At 46.2% G+C, this 22193-nt stretch overlaps 3 protein-coding genes across 5 annotated transcripts in view; 2 read left to right on the top strand and 1 right to left on the bottom strand.

Annotated features, from left to right (window-relative positions):
* SLC35F3 (solute carrier family 35 member F3) overlaps positions 1-6759 on the top strand; it is a 191558-nt gene extending 184799 nt beyond the window's left edge. The window contains exons 5-8 of the mRNA XM_050894443.1: positions 749-874; positions 3488-3680; positions 5257-5346; positions 6515-6759. Coding sequence (XP_050750400.1) covers positions 749-874; positions 3488-3680; positions 5257-5346; positions 6515-6759 — 654 coding nt within the window. The remainder of the gene's footprint in view (positions 1-748; positions 875-3487; positions 3681-5256; positions 5347-6514) is intronic.
* Positions 6760-18075: 11316 nt separating this feature from the next.
* On the top strand, positions 18076-20050 carry LOC127014871 (cytochrome c oxidase assembly factor 6 homolog). 2 transcript variants are annotated; one of them, XM_050894510.1, is made up of 2 exons: positions 18076-18370; positions 19619-20050. In XM_050894510.1, exons 1-2 carry the CDS (start codon positions 18227-18229, stop codon positions 19712-19714), a joined length of 240 nt encoding a protein of 79 aa, XP_050750467.1. In that variant the 5' UTR covers positions 18076-18226; the 3' UTR covers positions 19715-20050. The 2 variants fall into 2 exon arrangements, with proteins under 2 accessions (XP_050750467.1, XP_050750466.1); XM_050894509.1 differs by having other exon boundaries at positions 18076-18474; positions 19619-19681.
* Positions 20051-20707: 657 nt separating this feature from the next.
* TARBP1 (TAR (HIV-1) RNA binding protein 1) overlaps positions 20708-22193 on the bottom strand; it is a 39790-nt gene continuing 38304 nt past the window's right edge. For both annotated transcript variants that reach the window (XM_050894332.1, XM_050894331.1), the window contains one exon: positions 20708-21086. In XM_050894332.1, coding sequence (XP_050750289.1) covers positions 20921-21086 — 166 coding nt within the window. In that variant the 3' untranslated portion in view covers positions 20708-20920. The remainder of the gene's footprint in view (positions 21087-22193) is intronic.

The raw sequence follows: 22193 nt of genomic DNA, 5'->3' as shown, positions 1-22193 counted from the left end.
GTGTCCCTCGCACCACTGCAGAGCCAGGAAGCATGGAGACTGCAGAAAGCCCTTTTCACCCCAGGATTACCACCTGGGGAGGCTTGAGGCATCTGGCAGGACAGTCCCAGAGAAGCCAGAGGTCTCTTGCTGACCCTGCTGAATCAGGGGCAGCCTGTCCCCTGCCTTCGTGAATGCTACCTCCCTTCGGACAACCCCCCTCAGGCATTGCTGTGGACCTGACTGGCTGACTAAACCTCCCTCTACTCTCTGAAATGTCACGTCTGAACTGGAAAGTAGTTGCATGAGTTTTATTCCCCTGTTTATTTCAAAACCCTTTTTCCTCCAAAACCTCCACAGTACTCAAAGCCTTTCCTGCAAGCGCCAGGGAATTATTACTTGTATATTTTTGTCATGCACAGGCTGCAGGGACCCACTGACGGGGAGGCTGAGTGACACAGATGAAATCCCCACTTCAGCTCGGTCCAAGACCCTGGGCCCTGCCGTCTGGCCTGCCGCACACCCCCCCGAGGCAGGTGCTCCTTTGCAGCTCTGCCTGCAGCTTCTCTGCAGCCAGGGAAGCCATGAGGGGAGGCAGCATTGGGTCTGTGGGTACCGACCTGGGCTTGCTACTAGTTTTCTACATAAGCAGATGATGCAGAAGTACTGCCCTCTCATTTAAAGCTGCTCTTGTGTTTTTCCATGTTTGGGGTTGTCCAGTAACACTTTCTTTCTTTCTTTTTTTCTTTCTTTCTTTGTCTCCCATCAGATCGTGGCTGCTATATTTGCTATTGCAGGGATAGTTATGATGACGTACGCTGATGGGTTTCACAGCCACTCTGTTATTGGGATAGCCCTGGTGGTGGGCTCTGCCTCAATGTCTGCTCTCTACAAGGTAAGCACACCTGGGTCTTCACCCCCAGAAAGATGCCAGTCCTCACCCCTGTCACTCGCTTTAACTGCTCCTGTCTTACTTGCAAACCTTCATGCAGTTCAGTGCCACGTGCCCTTCTTTGAGGGGCTCTGCCATAAACACACTGACTCTGCAACACTGCATTCAGGTATTCACTTGCTTTGATATCTGCCCTCACTTAGGCTAAAAACTCCTGTTCCCTGGGAAGAGTCTTCTCCAGTGCCCACAGGAAGACTTACAGATGTCCCACCTTCTTGAAAAATGAGGCTGCTTTTCCATAGGTGCTGGATTTAATCACTCACTCTGGAAGCGCCCTGCAGAGATTTAGCTTCTTTTTCAAGTCACTTTGTTACCTCCCCTTGCCAGTCCTCCTTCAGTGGCATATGTAGACTACGTTGGGCTTAAAGTATTACTTATCATGGAAATAATCACGTGCTTAAAATCTAAAGCACATGCCTATGAATGAAGGTCTCATCCTGACCAGCTGGGTAAGCTGCACTATGTGTAAGATGACATGCAGCCTTCTCTGCTGAGCAGAGAGCCATTTCACTTTTAGCCTGAGACACGTATGTGCATTTGCCTCTGTGCTGCTCATGGCGCTCAGAGTCGCAGTCTGCAGAGAGGAACAAGCACTTACAGGGTGCAGTTCACCCACCCTGGCTCAGCTGTGTAGACTAGGATGAGGTGTAGATGTCTCCATCTGGTCTAATGAATTGCACCGTACCAGTCCTCCAACAGAAATTGGCCAGGCAAGCCCTGCAGCCTTAACACAAGCAATCCAGGGAGACTCGCCAAACTGAGAAGCATCTGTCTGTGTCCCTCAGTGCTGTGCTGCAATGGTTTCTGCTCACTTTTTCAGATCAGCCTATGTCTTACATAAGGGAGGTCATGAAGTTTCATACAGCTCTTTCCTCTAAAAGAGCATTTCCTTGCAAGACCAGAGATGTGGCCCTCCAGACCCGAGCAAATGCCATGGCTCTGGAGTCATCTGCAGGCAGGCAGGGTTATTCAAGGCTAGCGGCTAGCTCTACCCTCTCTCCCATGGCACCACTGCTCCTTGTGGGGATGGGGGTCTCAGGGCGGCTCCACCAGAGCCCATGCACGGGGAGGTGATGGTGGCAGTGCCAGCAGGGTGTTACTCTGCAGTGAGCCCCACATGTGGGGAGAGATGGAGCTGTGCAGCTTGTTCTGCAAGGAATGCCACACTGCTTGCTGCCACTCTGCTTTTGCTTTCCGCAGTCTGGCTCAGTTTCCATGAGTTGTGCGTGCCAAAGGGGCAGGCAGATCTGCAGGCAGACAAGCTGTGCCACGTGCAGCAGAGCCGCCTCAACCTGCCCTCCTAACCCCAGACACGGACGCTTCAGTCTGCCTGTGCCGGCTGCCTGCCCTGCCAGGGGCAACACGCCGTCCTCAGGTGGCAAATGAGGAGTAAGTGGCTTTGGGGACGTTTTGCTCCATTATGCAGAGCGGCAAGTGATGCAGTGGCCAGTGATGGCTGCGAGGTGGTGGGAGCAGGCAGCAGCCCCGCGAGCACGGCAGTCCTGCAGACTTGTCTGCGGGCCTCGGGGTAGGCAAAGGGAAGAGACAACTGACACTGGTGAGGGGGCCTGCCATCCCCGCACAAACCAGTAAGTCAGAGTCCATCGGCTCTCCTGGTTTGCAGCCTGCGACAGGGGAAAGCTGTACCCAGAGCCCACGAGATCCACCGGATCCTCTGCAGTTCTCTGGTGGAAAACTGATGCAGACCCCAGACCAGGCCCATCTGCGGGGGCTCCCCGGATGGGCCGCTCACATCCCTTGTTTCCTCTCTCTTTATCCCTTGTCCCACTCACAAACCAAAGCTTTTAAATCCCTCCCTGCGGTCTCATTAGTCAGGCTGCAGCTGGGCTCCGGGCTGCAGGGCTGCTGCTGCGCTATCCACCTTCTGGGGACGAGTTCCCAGGGAGAAAGCGGTTCGGCGCTGTGAGCGTGCGTTGGGAGGCAGGGACAGCAGTGGTCGCAGGCAGGCCATGGTGCACAGGGGGACACGGTGGGGAGGACAGCCAGGCAGCATGAACTGTACTTGCTCACCACCGCAGCGCTCCTCAGGTGGCAGCTCAAGGCCTGGACCAGTGATGTCTCATGCAGGGAGATCACACACGTTGCTTCCTCTCCTCCCCCTGCCCTGCTCCACCAAGTCTTCTGTTTTTAATGTCAAATTTTCCAGAGGTTTTCCTGAAGGGAACGTGCAGAAAAAAGACTGAAGGGTCCAGGCTAGGGTGAGCGACCTTCCCTTTCGGGAGGTGCACAGCCAAAGGTGCTGAGTCCCCTTCCCATATAGGCTCATTTGGCAGCTGCCCCTGCCTGTGCTCCAGGGAGGTGCCAGGAGGGAGAAGGCTGGGGCACACGAGCTGCTCTCCACAGCTTCACGAGCAGCCATCTCAAGTGTCCGGCAAGCATCACCACATAGGTGCTGACTGACACCGCTTGGCACCCAGCCCCTTGGCCCCAAGCACTGGCCGGCGGGCCAGGATGCCGGGAGCCACTGGAGCCAGGACACCATCCCTCCAGAGGAGTGCTGCAAGGGAGTTAAACTCATGTGTTTCCCTCTTGTAGGTTTTATTCAAACTTCTTTTGGGCAGTGCTAAATTTGGAGAAGCTGCCTTATTCCTGTCTGTGTTAGCTGTCTTCAACGTCCTCTTCGTTACCTGTATTCCTGTCATCCTTTATTTTACCAAAGTGGAGTACTGGAGCTCTTTTGACGTCATTCCTTGGGGAAACCTCTGTGGATTTTCAGTTCTCTTATTGAGTGAGTAGATGGGGGGCTCTTGCACTGCTTGGGGTGGAGGGGGGTGCCAGAAACTGGCCACTGGTGGAAGCTGCAGACCTCTGACATACTGGAGCTGTTTTCCCTTCTTCTCAACCTAATTATTAGCTTGAGAAATCATGCAGAGGGCCCATTCCTAGGTGGCAACGTAGATCCTGCTGTTATTACCAAGCCAAAATATTGTGGCTGTCATTAGAAGGTGCTGTGGGACTAAACTGTAAAGCTTGTCCTAACTCCTACTCGTGAACTCTGCTTCACAGAGACAAGCGACGCTTGCTCGGGCTGTGACAGGAAGCAGCCCTGCCAGCAGGGCATTACCTTGGCCTCATCAGCATCCCCCGAGCAAGCAGGTTAGGCCAGGCCAGTCAAGGCCAGCCTCCGGTGCCTCTGCTGACTTCAGTAATAGCTAATTGCTATTCCTAAAGAGCAGGAAACTTTTGAAAAAGTAGCATTGCATAGCACTGATGGGAATTTGGTAGGTGGCACTCCTCTCTTCTGCTGCCACTGCTGTGCCACCAAGTGAACCCAGCTTGGGAGGGATGCCAAATCTAAGCTTTAATGATTCATGGTCGTCAGAAATGTGATGCTGTTCCTTGTTAAACTAGACGTGTTGACTGTCCTGCCACAGTTGGTCCCTAAACTGGGTGATGGCATCACATCTCCTAAAACGTTCCTTTCATTTCTACTGGAAATAGCCCTTCTCCATCCCTGTCTTGAGCCCCAGCTCCTTTTACCCTGAACAGTCACAACGCTTGACTCTAGAAGTACCTACAGTTTACTTCTCAGTGGACTCAACGTAAGGTTTCTGTAAGCAAGTAGCGCAGAACCTGGCAAGCAACCGCTGGGGTGTGCAATCTATAGGTACTACTAGAAGACAGTCAGAGCCCCAGCTGTTGACAAGTTCAGTATTGGCAAGGCTCTCCTGACTTTGCTAAAGCTAATCACCTTAAAACAAGGGTGAATTTGGTCCAAAGCAATTATTAATTTGTCATTAGATACTCTATGAACAGTGTATGGTATTACAATGGAGTGATATTATACTCATTCAGTTGTAATGATATTATAATATTATAATTCCATTGTATGAAATTATATTTAGCAAGTTCCTGTCTGGAAGAGGGTTAGATTCACAGCATCTTCCACCTGCAGCTGGAGACAGCTTTTCTACAAAGAAAGTACCCAGACAGAAGCGACTGTTTGGCTGGAATCTCCCAGGTGACAAGTGTTTAGTCTTTCAGCAGGGCAAAGTGGATTGGTACAGGGAGTGGGAACCACTGCACGTTGCACGGAGAGACAGGTTGTCCCCAAACCTCACCCTGATACTGCCACTGGGCTCCAGCGGGATATAGAGTTCCCCAGAAACAGCAATGTCTCAGGCAGAAGGACATGCGGCACACAGACGACTGTCCACAGGCATCTTCCAGGAATAACAACAGAAGTTAATATGCCTTCTATTTGAACAACATACAGAGGGAGTAATAAAGCATAAATGTTTCAAGTGACATTCCCTCTGCCTAGTTTCACTGTAGTAAAAGGTGTTTTTTCTTTCCTTCTTCAGCATTCAATATTCTACTAAATTTTGGGATTGCTATTACCTACCCCACCTTGATTTCTCTTGGAATTGTACTGAGTGTCCCAGTGAATGCGGGTAAGGATTTCTGCCTTTTGCATCTTAATGAATACATTAAATCTGTGGCCTTTCAAATATGCAACTGGGATAAAAGCAGATAGCTTTATTAAACATGTTTTGCATCTTCTCTCAAAGACTTATGGAGATGACACTGATTAAAAATGTATACTTTATGTGTTAAATATGTATTGTGTAATATTTCATGAATATTCATAATCTCTAGAATTGCTTTTTAAATTACTGTCCGAAGAAGCCTGCATACTGAAAAACAAAGTAGATTTGAAGTCCTCCATCTCTGGGCTGGAATGAAAACTCATGGTTGAAGTAGAAATCAATTCCTAATTATTTCTTCAAGGCAGGCTTAACACTAAATTGAAACAAATAAAATTGCTTACGTTTTAGAGCAAATATGTACTAGTAATTCTGCTTGCCTTGGTAAATAACATTGCAGGTGTTTATCAAGAGCACTGGACAATTCAATTTTGGGCATGGCCTGGTACATTTCTCTGACAGTTTTCTGAAATTTAGCAAAAGCGAAGAGACTGCAGAGCCCGAGAGGGCTGGGCAGGGGAGCGCAGAGGCAACCCTGGCCCAAACCAGAGCCACCTCTCCCAAACCAGACTCCCGAAAACCAGCGTGCTGAACTGGTGCCACGGTGCAGGCGGCAGCTCCCAGCTTTGTGCTGACTACAGGCACGCAGCGCCGGGCACCTCTGGCTGCCCCGGCAGACTGTGGTACCGAACGGTGTGATCCCCACCAGAGTGCGTGCGCGGCTCAGCGTGTGCAGGGTTTCTTACTCAGCGGGGCAGTCAGGGTGAGAAGAAAAATCTGCATGAAGGAGCTGCTGTGCCGGGGAAGGGAAATGCCCCTTTCTCTGCATACCCGGACCTCAGCGGGAGTTCCCGTGCTGTCGGCGAGCAAGGGAGAAGATGCTGCTGCAGACAACTACTGCAGCTCCAGGCATCGTCCCCTTTGCATCCTGAGCCCACAGGCCAGCTCTGCCTGCTCTGAAGGGGGCCGTACGCTGCCGTGTGCTAAACCAGCAGGAAGGGCAGTCTCCCTGCCACCATGGCCACGTTCTCCTACCGCAGCCAGCCTTCAGAGCCGGGGAGGCGAGGGGGAGGGAAGGGGATACTGCCCTAATGCTTTGTCCCATGTAGTAACACTCGTTCAATGTCCCACACAGTTGTTGATCACTACACGAGTGAAATTGTCTTCAACAGTGTCCGAGTAATCGCCATCATCATTATTGGCCTGGGCTTCCTCCTGTTGCTCTTGCCAGAGGAATGGGATGTCTGGGTAATAAAGCTCCTCACGCGTCTCAAAGTCCGGAAGAAGGAAGAAATCCCCGAAGGGAATGGAGACATTGCTTCAGGACTGCCTAACAAAAGCCGGAGAACTCGCCCCTCCATGTCATCCTTTGCTCATTAAATGCTCTTTTTACCAAAACTTTGTGGTTAACCTTATATATGATGATGCAAAGGTCTTTTCTTGGGAAGAAGCACACCTGTCCAACACGGTGTACATACCTGTACAGTTTTGATATGATCACCATCTAAGGCATCGAGTCTTGGCATGTCCAGTTTGCTTGTACTTTTTTCACATCAGACCTTTCACTTAAGTAGTACACTGAAAAAAAATGCAAACCAAGAACCTCTCTTCTCTTTTTAAATGAATGTAATATATAGTCAAAATATATTTGCATAGGTTATTTTAAAGAATGATTTTCATGAAAAGCAGGGCAGACATTTTGAACATTAGGTACCGAATGATGCATTGCACACTGTGATTTAAAAGAAACAAATGCTATGCTACATCACACATTTATTTTTGACCACAGCTGTACTCTGAAAGTTTTCAAGGAACAAAAAGGGAATCTTTTCGGGGATGGGAAGATGGGGGGAAGAGTGGAAGGAAGGAGGTTTGGAAATCACTCTATGTAGATGAGCGCATGTTGCGCTGCAACCAGGAGAAAATTCAAGCACTAAAAATGCTTGCACTAAAGCACTAGAGAGAAAGCAGTCTAGAGCCCAAATCTCCTTAATTCTGCACATGACTGTAGTCCACGTTTAAAATCATGCAAGAGAAATCCAGTGCCTTCTACAGAACTCTTGTCTTTACCCACGCAGAACCAGGTCCCGCCGCGAGGCACTTGCAATGGCAGGGCTCAGGCTTGCGGCCCCGAGGGACCCCAAATTCCCACCGACATCAGGACGTGCCCCCCATAGGCACCGTGGCTTCTGTGGGAACGCAGGGCCCAAGGGACTGCAAGTTTGCGCGCAGGAGACCTGGTTCTCTTCTCACTTGCACAGGTTTTACCCCTGTGCGGAGCTGCACTTGATTAACACCAATATGTGAGGAAGGGGAAGCCTCGGTCATGTGTGGGACAATCCGACCGAAAACGATCAAAGGGGCTGGCAAGAGCATGGTTGCTGATGTACAGTCTGAGAGCACAGACTAAGGGGGTGAATCGCCAGTTGCTTTTACTCCATAATTGTGAGTGTTAAGAGTTAAAAATGTAAGATATTTACATCAAATGTAACACTTTTTATGAAACTCGTAAGCACCAGGATGTTTACTTACGCGATTTTGGTTCGCCATTAAATTTCTATCTGTGATAGATCACATGCTATGTAAAAAAGGGGGGGAAAGGTTATAGTTTACTATTTTTGAAGTTTACATTGTTGCATACAAAATTAAAAGTGTTCTTTTGAACTGCTGCCATAGCCTAAGGGTCCCTGCTGCCACTGAGGTCCTCTTTGTCTCAGGCAGGGGTGGCATCCACTTCAAAACATTTTAGCAAATCAACTTCAGATTCCATTATCTGTTTGGCAAAGCTAAATAATAAAAGATTTTAAATTCAGCCTCGGTCAATGCTCTCTGTTTCCTTCTCTGGACTGCACCTTTATTCCAGTTTTACTGTGGGTAGTATTTGGCCAAAGCGATCAGAAGGGAGAGACACGAGCATCAAAGCAACCAAGGCTGCAACTCGATGCACTGCTTGCCAGTCTGACCTCGACAGCAAAGTCTGCTCTAGACTTCCTGGACAAATCCATCTGGAGGGCTGATGTCAGGCATCAGTCAGGAAACACATGTCCAGCAGAAGCAGACCAAAGGAAAAGCTGACCGTCCTTTGAAGCCATTGGTGAGCAGCCATACACGCATACGCTAACACGTATTTAGGGGCTATGGATGGGACATGAATTTGCACATTAATAATTAGGCCCTAGTCCAGACTGTACGTTTGTTCCCTACATATCTCTTCATGACCAAACAGACACTAAAGATTCGCTAACAGAGATTACACACACAGGCAAAAACCTGAGGCTGTGGGAAGGTGCTCACAACCACTGCCCCTTCAGTGTCACACACCTGAATTTTTAAATCTAGTTCTTTGGGAAGCAGGGGAGGGTAAGGCACAGGACAGGAGCACAGGTACAACTCTAATAACTGGTTTGAAGGGCACACACAGAGACTTGATCTCAAAGCTCCCAGATTAAAGTTTGCTCCATCTTTGGGCATATCATTTTGCCATCCTCCAAGTACCCCACACCCCTCCCCAAGGCCCCTGTCTGAGGCAAGGCCAGAGAAGAATGTACAAACAGTTCTTCCATTTTCCATAGTCCCAATGAGTGGCATCTTCTGTCATCTCTGCAACTCCATTTTACTGTGTGTTTGATGCAATCTGGTAGGTATCCAAAAGGCTCTAAATGCCACTTTAAAAACTGCAACTAACATGTGTTTATTACTAAAATGGCAGCAGATTTTTTAACATTCAGTATGGATTGTGGGGGAATTTATGCACCAGAATGGATAGCAGCATCAGTAAAACTCTGTGATTTACCAGATGCAACTGTCATTGCTTCTGTTGGCTCGTCCTTCCCAAGAACAGGCTAAACAGACACAAGGGCTGGGATTTCAAACAACACTTTATTACAATCTCTCTCCTGAGTGGGAGCTGAGCAAACTGGATTTACCCATGTTAAGCAATTCTAAACTACACGTAGACAAATTAATCAGATGAAGTGACCTACATTTCTTCAGACAACACCTTGCCCTAAGGATAAACACCTGATTTGATGGCAAGCTGCTGCTTAGCAAAACCCTGCAGACAGTGAAGCCCAGGATGGGACTAGGAGAATGTCAAGAAAGCAGCATGTCCGTATGGGTACGTGTGTGCATCTGTAAGTGCCAAAGCTTCACAGATCTGAAGCTGAGGAATGAAAGGAGCTGGAGTTGTTGGCTCTCACCAGGACAAGGCAGAGAGCAAACCCTTCTGAGAAGGCATTGGATGTAACTGGGCCACCCTTCAGGTGAAGGCGAGATTGAACCCTCCTGATCTTGGACTGTTAAAGGACTCCCAGGACAAATTCAGTGCCTTGGAGATGAGGGCTCAGTTGTGGCAGGCTCCCCTTCTTGCCCTCACAGGCCAAAGCACCGGGTGCAATCTCTGCAGCACCCTGCGAGTCAGACCCACTGCTGGCCTGTACGGACCCCACACAGCTCTGCAGGGCCATACCTGCTCTGCAGAAGAGAGCAACACAAGCCTGGAACCAGCACTTTTAGCTCACCTTTGGCCACCTCAAACCTCCTCCTGAGGCAGAACTGCAGGTCCTTGCAGCATCAGGCCTTGCTGCCTGGTGTCTTTGAAGCTGGTGTCCTACATCGTCACTGTGTGCCTCCTGCCCTCACAGAGCACTGCCAGCCACCAGTGTGCACCCTTGTTCAAGGACTGACCTGGATCAGCAGCTTTCTGCCCCAACTTAGCCCTCACAAAGTGTCTTGGCTCCTCCAGCAAAGGGAGAAACCAGTAATGATCCAGTGGGCTTGTTAAAACAGCAAATTGAAAAAAAAAAAATCTCAGGAAAGTAAATAGCATCACCAGACCCCATTGCAGCTGCCGGCTTTCGCTGCCGCACCATACAGCAGTGAGAAATCCGAGGAAGGAACAGCAGGTCTCCCCCTCCCTTGCAGGCCTGTTGTCTGTAGTTGTCTCCTGCTGCTACCTTTATCATAATTTTTTATTGCAGCTCTCCTCAGTGACTGCATGAACCTTTCATCAGCACATGAGTCAGAGCTGGGCTTATTTTAAAAAGTTTCTCCTGTTCTTTTGTCTAGGATGGTTGTATTCATATCAGTAGTCTTCAGAAAATAGCTATGAAAGGCAGAAATCCAACCACAATACTCAACAGATGAACAGAAGACACTGAAACCAACATGTAGCTTTGGGGGTTGGGGGTAGACTAGCAGGACCTGTAGATCACCAAGTTCTGGGGCTGAATTAATGTCTCCTGTAAGCTCAGGGACAAGTCACTCATCCCCAGCTCTCCAGAATGCTCTGTAACAAAGCTAGTGCAATATTAAGTTGGTCAGGGTTAATACAGACAGCACCTTCAACCTATAGGGAAGGTAACATCACCAGGTTGACACCATTTCTGGTCAAAAATCTTTCTGCTGCTGTGCCTGCAGGCCTGCAAACCCACTGCAAAGTGAAGGTTTCCCCGTGCAGGGAATACAGAAGTCTGAATCGACTTGCATAGCTCTGGATCATATTCCCAACAAACTCACAAATCTGCATGACAGAAACACATGTGAAATGCCTCCTCTTCACTGAAAAGGATGTCATAGGTCTCCAGCACTTCAGAAGCCCTAGGAATAGCACCAGTCTGGCGCTACATGGACTCAGAAAGCAGGCTGGGATTAGGGGGGCTACACGGACTGAGAAAGCAGGCTGGGACTGGGGCTTTCTTCAAGGAATGGGGAAAGAACAGAAGCCAGAAACAACGCAGCTGGTGTGAAGCAGGAGCACAGGAGAGCTGCCGATGGGATCAGGACAGAAATGCCTTTTGGGAAACACTTTCCAGGGGAAGATGCCCACCTGCCCCTTGCTAAAACTCCAGTTTGAAGAAATGGGGTCTGTGCACATGCTGTAAAGTCATAAACTATGGGGAGTTTGGCTCCATGTCCCTGATTTGTACTGCAGAAAGGACGGAGTCCTTTCCGTCCATGAACAGATGCCCACCTGCAGCCTAAAAATCTTCTTTTAAGAGGAAATCACATTCCTAAGGACAGGACCAGTAGCTCAAACTAATGTTTCTGAAAATAATAAGCCTCATATTTCTCTCTTCTACCTGAAACTCTGTTAGAGTGATCTGTATATATGCACAAGATCATTCTAAAGAAGGCGGCGAGCAGTATTTCTCCATGCACATTACAGATACACTAGGATGCAACCAAGTTACTTCTCAGTAATGAAGAGTGGAACTTACAAGGAGAGTTACAATTCTGGAAAATGCTTAAACAAGGGAGGTTGTGGAGCTCACATTAGTAGTGTATTTAAGAACCTGTTATATGCAATTCCTCTGCAATGATCTAGAGACATTTCTTTAATCCTACTGCTGAACTAGATGATCTCTTCAGAAGAGAACTCAAAAGAGTTTTCCAGCTCTTCATCTCCAGGTTTCCCTCCAGTTCTAGATTCAGTCCACCTAACATCTCAAGATAGCCATGAGTGCATTGATTGGGAACAACAGCAATCAACCTGCAGAGTATCTTCCACCCAAATGAAGAGAACTAAAGTAGATGTGCTTTAACAGAGTTATCCACCATAAACTGAGAATCTTTCTGATGAGTGAAAACAGTAAATTTAGAGCCCCTCACCATGTATTTTAGACTTTCTCACCATGTCTGTTACCTGCTGTCTATTAATGCTGAATGCCACCAGCTATTTTGCTGCCTGGCCACATGACAGTGAGAGATCCTCTCTTAGTTTTAGTCTTCACTCTCCTGAATCAGTAAAAAAGTATGATCAGTAAATGGGGGTTTTTTGACCAATCATTTATGAGTACATACAAGAAGACTGGCCTCAGCACAGCTCCTTTGGTAATCTCTCTGCTTTTGAACAGCAACAATTTATTCCTGCTCTCTGCTTCCTGCCTCACTAACCAGTTTATAAGTCCACAACAAAACCTTCTCTTTTGATCCACAGTAGCTTCATTTCTTTGGTAAGAAGTATCATTAGAAACTCTTCAGAAATCTAAGTGCAGTGCTTCCTATTCTCTCAAAAAAAGGGCCACGACAAGCCTGTGGAAAGTCATCCATCCTTCAGACTCCTTTTAACATGAAAGGACAAGACTACTGAGGGACTGAGACTTGTCCTTTGCCTTTCCTTAGGGGAGAGCTACCTTGGCTAACTTCCACAGATTATGTACACCAAACGCCAGCTTCTGCACATACCCACGACTGACCCAGACACTTAAAAGAATCTTATAACATTCTTAAAAGAATCCTAAAAGCTGGATTCCAGTGAGGTCCAAGCAGCGGGATTTGTACGGAGTTACAAAATGTGAACTTCAGCTTGGATTTCCTGCCCTGCTGGCTATAAGCATACATTATGGGCCAGTGAACACAGCTTTGCTGTCTCCCAGCAATAGGTCTCACTGTCCCGCTGGCTTCTGAAGCTGCCAAGTCTGTAACGACTGCAGCCTAGTAAGCAGAGTAAGTTGCATAACACTCTCCTTGTGATTTTCGGCCAATTTTACATTTTAAATGCCTTCCTGACTTGTAAACAAAAACATCTCTCTTTCATTGTGTGGTTTTGGATTTGGTCAAAGGCATGTCACTTGCTAGCTTGGCTGCTAAGAAAATTGATATTGATCTTGGGAACAAATACTCACCATGTTTGAGAACAATGTTGCCTTTGTGCATGTGTAAGCAATCCCATCTGGCACAGTACACCTACGCTTCACAGACAACGTTTATAGCGGACATAAGGTAATCGGTGCAGCTGACGGATTATCAAATACAATACCTGAATGCAAGCATGCAGCTGGATTTTTTATAAAGAATTTTAGGATGTGTTTCAGCCTCAGAGAGAACTAGGAACCACTTCTTTGCTTTTAGTACGTAACATGCCACAGAAATTTGAAGGCATCCAAATGAAACTCAAAAGATGAGTTTTCTTCTTCCATTTACATAGCTTTGAAAATTGGAGTCTGCTTGTAGAACAGGCAGATTCCCAGTTTCCCATCCAGCTTTCTTGCAAAAAGCTGAGCATCAACATTGCTGCAAAGCAAGCTTGTCTCATCCTTGCTAGGCTCAGAGAATTGCTAATCAGGAGCCAACAGAAGAGTAAGAATTAGTCAGTCTTCCCACCTTACCATCACCTGCTTTTCTCAAAATACTCCTTTTTCTGTTTTCTTCCTTCCTAACAACTGAACAAAAATGGAATATTGGCATCAAAAACAAGCGCCTATAATTAATGTAAATTACTTCATCACCTTAAAAGAATTCTAAACCTCCAGTTGTTGGGTTTTTTTCTTCATCATAATCGCCACTCCTCTAGGTAGCCTAGTGATTTTCAGACTGCGTTCCACAGAGTACTCCACTGATGTCCGTGAGAGGTCACAAAGACAAGCAAGCCTTTTCTCAGCAGGCTTCAGCTCACCAAACAGAGGTCTGGAGAAGGTGAAAAATCACTGTTCTGTCTATTCTTTCTCCTTTTCTCTCCATACCAGCCTGCACAGATGGCTTAGTCCTTCCTACTCAAATCCCCTCCAGCGCTACCTGATGAACCCACACACCCAGCCCTCCGATACATGCAGAGCTACTGCAGAAAGCTGTGGTAGTCTCTACGTCTGTCTCTCCCTCAGTGTCCCAAGCCATGTGCTTAATTCTCTATGTTCATGTCACATTGGCACTCCCTAGTGCAGGGATGCTCATCACGACACCCAGCAAAGACAGCATTATGAGGAAATCAAGGTAAGAGCCCCAACACACGTTTAGTTGAAAAATAATGTGATAACACACATTTTCTTAGGGATTCAGAAAATTGATTTGCTAAGGCCGCCAAACAAAAGCTAGTTTTCCTTCTCCTCATACACCTCTCCTTCATTCCTTCAAAAACCTAAATTTTTGCTAACTCATCCAAAAAAGTTTAAGCATGTTATTGTTAAAAGGAAATTCATAAAAGTAAAACTCAACATGAAGTCTTTATGAAATAATGAAGAGGAGTGCTTTGCATAAGACCATAGAAAGTACAGTATACATTTCTTAAATGTTTAGAATCTAATATGCCTCTTTCAGATCTTTATTTGCAAATGTTTGGTATTAAATGCAAGGTTATCTAAGTTTTATTTATAAACAAGGAAAGAAGTTTTACTTATAAACATAGATCATTTAGTATTATCAGTGGCTACTAAATAATGAACTCATTAATTATTAACTAAGGAATTCATTAACTGTCTGCCAGTTATTAAGTAATTCTCTTACAAAGCTCAGAAAATTATTGCTGAAAAAAATCAGTGGTCTTCTCTGAAGCCTGATTCTTCAGGAGGGATATTTAGTTTTTAAAAGATTTTTGAAAACCTACTTTAAAGATAAAAATTACCTGTTCTGTTAAAGAAGGACCTATTTGAAAGAGAACTTAAGTCTCACTGAACCCTAATAAACCACAAAAATAACCTCAGAAAGCAACGTAAGGAAGACTTTAAACAATAAAGATGCATAAATGCTCCCCCTCCACAAGAAAAAAGAGTGTTTCTACACTCGCCTTTGCAGACTGCATGTTCAAAGCTGATGCTATTGCCAAGAGTAACCCATCAGGGTCTTTAGCCAGTAAAAGGATGAGAGTAGAATCTGAAATTTGGTCACACAGGATCTCAAGAGATCCACTCAGAGAGATGCTTGATGTTCAACCATTTAAGTAATCTCTGTTAAAACATTTTCAAAGAGGAGCAGAAAGACGTGATTGCTGTTTGCAGTTCATGATGTTTCTTTGCTTAATTTATTCCTTTTTTTAATAATAAAACCAGGCACAATTAATCATTGTGATTACTTTGCCTTTTTTAAATTATTTTCTTTCACCAGGCATAGCAAGGAACACTGTAAGACCAAAGGAGTCAGAGTTACATCCTTAATGGACATCTGAGAAGCAAGAAAGATAAAATCTTAATATATGGTTTTCTCACACTACATATCTTTTTTAATTTTTATTAAAAAGACTGCTTGATGCTCAACAACAGAAGAGAATGTCCCAGGCTACCTCAGGTAAGATTTTGTATTATTTCCAGCAAAATAAATAGTTGGACACAGGGCTATATCACTTAAAGAACTCATTTTTAAATTCAGTTCCCTGAAAATCTATTACAGATAAGGATCATATATCAGAACCTTTCAATGCAAGAAAAACAAATTAATTGAGCTCCTGGTATAAGCACAAAGCTGAACACAGCTATAGTACATCAAGGAGTGCTTGCATTATTAGTCCTAGGGACACCTGTAACATGCCAACTGCTTCCAAAGTGAAAAGAGAAATCATTATGGTTGCCAATCCAGAATGTGCTGGGCAAATTTCAATTAAATATGGGGTAAGTAAGGCTGTAGGTAAGGAGAGATCTGTTAGACGTTAACTGGAAGGCAAAGCACACACAATGCTGTATCCCAATTAACAAGAACAGGCACAAAAGAGCCTGAGAGCTGAACCACTGTATAAACTCCACACAATTCACTTCAACGTGTTGCTGGCAAGAGTTTCAGTGCGAGACGAGCATCTATTTCTTTAACATCTATCTCACTAACCACTAAATGGAAATGTAATTCAAAGGCTTCAACTGTGGCAACCAGTGCACCTAACAAATCTGGAATTTTTTCAGCCTCCCATCTCTCTAGAACATTTGCCTCTGCCTGGATATTATAAATATCCCATTTATTACTTACTGGTCACATTTCCCAAAAGTAAAAGACTAAAGATAGATACTTCGAATTGGCTAACTAACAACCAAAAGATCCACCTCCTTATGACAGCAGCTTAACCAAATGGAAATATTGCCATTAAAAATGTATTAGATAAATCTGTCTTTTTTCCTATTAATGCACTTTCTAAAACCAGATCACTAAATTTCCATAATATCCATTACATAGTGTTATGTACAATTGTCTCCAGTGAGTATTTCTTGGGCTACAGGTCATTAAAGAATAAACTATTTATCACATATATCCCAGATGTGCTATTTGGGCTTTGTGATTAATTATATATAGTCACATTACGCCCTCTGTTTCGTGAATGCAGTAACTAAACAACATTACACGCACCATAAATTTTGAAATCTAAAACACAACTGATGTTTCCTATTATCACGTTTCAGTCTTGAGACTTAACATTAATTTTCTTTTCAATATTCATGCTTGTAAAAGCTTGCTTCGCAAAAGCTTGAGTGCAAAAAGGTCATAAGTAAACTGTAATATAAATTTGCTTCAATTCTTTTCAACACAAAAACATAATTGAAATGCTATTTTTGTAGTGACTTCCACTCACCTTAAAACCCCTGTTCTATTAGAAATTAAATTACTGCATTTCTATCTCTTACCTATCATAGTCTAGCAAACAGAAGGTGGTTAAGCAAATAGGCAGGGCCGAGAACATGGCCTGTGTTATATACCGTACAGCAGCAGTTGCATTCACTTTGCTCAAAAAAAGTATCCCTTCCAAGGGATCGGTTAGGTATTTCGACAAACAAAATCCCCTCCAGATCCAGCTGGCTTACAGGGGGCTCTGCCGAAGAAGTGCAAATCCCTGGTCTTCTCTTAAAATACCTTTCCTTGCACCCAGAGAAGGGAGCCACCTGCAAGGAGAACCAGGAAAGCACGCCCACCACCACCAGCCAGAATCATTATCCCACGCCGAGGAAGAAAACCCGCTCCAGGCAGGCGGACAGCTACACCCGCTGCCCCGACCCGGCTGCCGAGCAGAAGGAGCTCACGCACCAGAAGGAGCACCGGCTACCGACAAGCTCCCGGCAAAGCTGCCGGCCGGGGAGCTGCCAGGCCCTCCGCACCTCGCCGAGCCGGGCTCTTCCCAGCCGCCAAAAGGTTCTCCCTTCCCAAAACTGCCGCGCGTTACTATGGCAACTCCCGCTCCCGCGCTTCCGGGCGGCCGACGCGCAGAGGGCAGGCTCAGCCGTCCCCTGGCGACAGCAAGGAACGCCGCCGCACCCCAGGCAAAACAACGAAACAGAGTTTTCTCCGGCGTGCTGCTGAGCAGCACTGCAGCCTTCGTGCCTGGTGCTGCTGCTAGCCTGAGCTCACCAGGCGCCCACCCGGCCGGCCCCCAGGCTTCTGGTACTGTTTCACCACCCTCGCTACGGCCGAATTTTTCTTCCACCGCCTAAACCAGTTCTTCCTCCTTGCTTTTATTATCCGCTTGCCTTAGCGACCGAGTCCGCCGCGAGACACCGTTCCAGACGGGTTTGTACGAGGTGCGCGCAGCTGGGCGTACGAGCCAGCGACGCCAGGCTCCCCTGGGGTTTTACACACGCCTTTCGCAAGCCCGCGGCTCGCTCTCCTCCGACTGAGAGGCCACAGCGGGGAACGGCACCCCGGAAGGGCCTGTGGCGGGAACCGCTGCGGACGGGAGCATTTGGGGAGCTCCGGGACCGGCCCAGCGGCCCGGCCCGCGGGGGTGGGGGGGGGCGGGGGGGGCAGCGGCAGCTCCGTCCCCACGGCGACCACGGCCCGCCGCGCGGGGGCGGGGCAACCGGCCCGCCTGCCAATCTCACCCGGGGCCGCCGGGGTTGCGCCTGCGCACTAGGAAAAGCGCCGCGCCGCTCCTCTCCAGTGCGGTACCGCTTCCGGGAGTGTGACCTTCGCCGCGCGAGGCGAGGCCGGGCCGGGCCGGGTCGGCGAGTGCGGTGTGGAGCCCGGTGCCTTCTCTCCGGCGGCCGCGGGCGGTGCCGCTCAGGCACCCCCTTCCCCGGTACCTTGGGACCGCGGGCAGGGCGGTGTCGGGGCCCGCTGTGGAAGCGGCGAGGCGCGGTGAGGGCTCATAGCCGGCCCGGGGGGCAGCGCCGGGGGCGAGGCGCTCTCGGGACAGCCACCGTTTGTGTTCCGGTCGGTAGCGAAGATGTCGGCGCCAACGATGGAGGAGAGGAAGGCCTGCTGGGGGGCCCGGGACGAGTTCTGGCAGTGTTTGGATAGGCATGCGGACGATGCCTCCAAGTGCGAGAAGCTGCGGCTGTGCTTCGAGTCCCGGTGTCCGCAGCAGTGGGTGAGCAGCCGCCGCTCCGTACGCGTCCGCCTGCACTCGGCCTCCCCAAAGCTCGTACTAAACCAACAGAGCGTTTCTTGGCACGGTAGTAACAGCACCGACAAGTAATTAACGTTTACCTTGTAAACGACGGCAAGTCCCGCTTCTTGGATTGCGGAACGCGCCCGGTCTTACGCTTTCTCGTAGATAACCCTGCGCCCTTGTCAAACGTAACTTGGTTTGCACACTTCTGGTCTTGCTGGAAATTAGAACTCCCGAGCAGACCACTGACTGGCCTGGGAACTATGGACAGTAGCGTAAAATACATAGTATAAAGGGAAAAGAAAATACCATCTCAAACTTTCAGATAAATGTGCAACTATACAAGCATACAGGCTTATTGTTTAATTAAAAAAAAAACAAGCTCTGAAATATAGTTGGAAGCTTTTAGAAGTGCACAGAAACTATTGTTGCTGAAGAAAAAAGGCTAATACGGCAGAGAGGTGACACGCAGGGCTTGCAGTTGCATGGCATCTTGAGACTGGCATCCGATACCCTCTTGTGCATAAAAATACCCTTCTTCATGCAGTGTAACTTCACAGTAAACCATCTGCTTACATGTAACTCACTCATGTTGTGCTTTTTAGTTTCCTAAGCTCAAGCTATAATTCTTAATAGGCATTGCCCTGTACCACAGCCCCCCTGTGTCTGAGGGGCTGAACAGTTCCTGTGGGAGCTAGTAGACTGAAGTCTGTTAAGAAAACCAAGTACATTCACAGCTGCTGTACTGACTCATACTTTGAACACTGCAGTTCTACCATGTCATCTCTAGTGATGATGGTTTCATCTGCAGTGCTTTGCACCATGCACATCAGTGGCTCTAGGCAATGAATTCAGAGGTTACGTAGTCTGTGATACCATAGAAAAGCTGCTGGACTTACCTTTGCGTTACAAATAGTCTTTGTTCACAGCAGTGAAAATAGCAAAGCAATAGACTGCTTTTATCAGATGTTCATGGAAGTAACAGGGTGGTTGTGACAGGAAACCGAAGTCACTTTCAGAATGGTAAAAAAACCCACAAAACACAAAAAACAAACACACTCCACTCTTTAGTCTATTTCAACAGAGCAAGAAACTCCTAACTAGTGTATTGAGTTAAAATCCTCCTTAGGTTCAGTGATCAAAGACGTTTATGTGTGCATTTGTGATGCACAAAGCCCTGTCTTCTGCTAGCTTCTTCTGATTAACATCTTTTCTCTTTTTAAACAGGTTAAATATTTTGACAAAAGAAGAGACTTTTTAAAATATAAAAAAAAGCTTGAAACAGAAGGGTATCATCCTTCAGAAGCTGCTGGAAAGTCTTAGGTACTCTGCTTTCAAAATAAATCTAGTGAGAATAGCTATGGAAGGAAGAAGCATGAGAAAGCAACAGAAGCTGCTTGAGCTCAAGAACTGGTAACCCGTCTCCCCGAAATGCAGGCTGCTGTTCTTCTCGCAAGGTCTCATGTGTCTGCTGAAAAAAGATGGTCATGGACAGCTTTTTCATGAGTATAAGTCAAAGAAACATGGTGCAGGGCTGTTCACAAATCTAAGGTTTTGAATGTATAATTAGTCAAATTGTTTCACAGGAATAAATGATTATTTAATAGTGTAATGTACATATTCTAAAGAGAACAATAAAATTGTTTTTCAGTAAGTGAACCAGCTTTTCCTTTAAAAAAAAAAAAAGTCCATTCCAACTTCCCCTCCTTGTCAAAAGGAGATAGTGGTATAATGTAATTTGTATTTGTCGTTTACCAAACTGTATTTTAAGTTAGATATTAGTTTATAAAACAGCAGCTAATGCATCCTGTGCCTGACATGTAATTTACATATTTTGAGTATGCGTGGTTTTTATAAGCAATAGGAATTTTTACATTAGCGATAAGAGTTTTCAATCAGTATCTCTGCTAGAAGCACAGCAGTTATAAATAACTGTTCTCACATTATGGCCTTTTGTATAATTGAGTGTTTTTGATTACCTTACTGATGCAACTATTTAAAGATACAGACTGTTTTCAGCAGGATTAGTAAACTTGACTGTGTAAGGCATTTAAACAAGGGGCAGCATTTAACGTAATAATGTAAGTGAATTTACCTTGCAAAAAAATACATAATCCAGTATATCTAGATGCTGGAGGCATTAATACTTTGGCTACAGTAAGTTTTGACTGTGGTTATAGGAAGGCAGCACTTCAAATTTCAAGCATGGTCATCACAGTTGAAGTAACTAGTAAAAATCCTGGTTTGAGTTTTGGATTGTTCACAGGACTATGCTGATGTTCTAACAGTAGAAAAATCACACACGCCACATGCAATATAAATAGTATTTATTTCCAATGCAACAGTTTTATTTAAGGAGGTAAAGTATTAAGGCATTTAAAAGTCAGTCTGAACACTACAGAGAACAAAACATGCAAAACTTAAGAATCCTCATTCACCCTGAGTTTGTATCTCATCTATTCAGAATTTCATGTTGTAGCACCATAGGAAGTCACCCAGCTGTACTATAAGGCACGAAACTCTTGGCAGTTATTTTTGTTGTTTTTGCTTGATCACTTGTTGCCTTGTGTACTCCCAAATCAGCAGAGCTCCACTTACATGAACATTGAGTGATCGAATAATACCCTGCTGAGGAATTTCCACACAGACATCCAGGTGGTGCATCAGGTTTGCTGGGATTCCTTCATGTTCGTTTCTAGTAAAGAAGAAACAGTAACTTGTATCTGAGAAAAGACAGGTGGTTCCAGAAAGCAGAAGATGCAGAAGTCACAACGGCATCCAAACGCCATTTGACAAATGGTACATCTGCCCTCGATATAACTGATGAGGACAAGAAATAATTTTTTTTTAAAAGCAGTAATACATTACAGATACAAAGAAAATGTGGGAGACCTGACTAAGCTTTGATGTAGGAAAACTGGTAGCGCACTTAATCTTTACTTCATTAGCAACAGCTAGTCCAGCAAGCTAGTACAGCAATAGCTGAACACCCAACACAAGAACTCCCTCTCTGCCTTTATTTTGAAACTATCCATATATAGTGAAATAAACAGCTATAGATGAAATGACCAGGGCATGAAGCTGATGGCACAGCAGGGAAGCTCAACTGCCCAGTTTACATTCAGTGAGGTCTTGGAATGAGGGAATGTCAAGACTGATAGAAGCCTTGAATGGGAAACGTTTCACCTCTTCAGAATGAGCACACCAGAAGATACCAAAGGTTATCAGTAATTAAAACTATGTTTTTAATTAGAAGAGAACAAAATGACTATGAGAACTACATTCTGAAGACGAGCTACATATAAAAAGGTTTGGGAAACAGGTATTTCTGCCCACTTAGTCCTAAAAGAATAGGCAGGCCCTTCCTCCTGGTCTCACTCAGTGGCCCTGCAATTCCAGTAGCTGACTTGTAGGCACTTTCCTCCGGATTTCTTGAAGTAGCCTCCCCTTTGTCACATCTGAGGCTTGCCTGATTATAGGAACTGATTATTGCTTTTCTCTGAAGTTGTCCCAGCCTCTGCTTGCACTGCAAAAACTTGCTACTTCATCCCATGCCTCATCCTTAATTTTTAAAGCATCTCCCAGCTATGCATGCTCCCACTCTGCTCCAGTCCTCCTCACCAAGTTAAGCAGGGCAAACAGGCAGCCCTCCTTGCAGAGCTCACCGCAGCCTACACATACAGGGCCCCATGTTACTACAGTGAACAGATGATATCTCTATCACACCTGGAAAACTATAATCCATGCTGTTGTTACCTCCACCCATAAAAAAAAGGAGTTACAGTGTATGGATAGGTTATTA

This window comes from Gymnogyps californianus, chromosome 3, assembly GCF_018139145.2.
Source record: "Gymnogyps californianus isolate 813 chromosome 3, ASM1813914v2, whole genome shotgun sequence".
Classification (NCBI taxonomy): Eukaryota; Metazoa; Chordata; class Aves; order Accipitriformes; family Cathartidae; genus Gymnogyps; species Gymnogyps californianus.
The sequence above is the reverse complement of the archived record's forward strand: the minus strand, read 5'-3'. Positions and strand labels throughout refer to the sequence as shown.

Coding starts and splice junctions, on each gene's coding strand:
- LOC127014871 (XM_050894509.1), top strand. CDS start 18,227: ATGTCGGCGCCAACGATGGAGGAGAGGAAGGCCTGCTGGGGGGCCCGG. Junction 18,475..19,618: donor GGTAGTAACAGCACCGACAA/GTAATTAACGTT, acceptor CTTTTTAAACAG/GTTAAATATTTTGACAAAAG.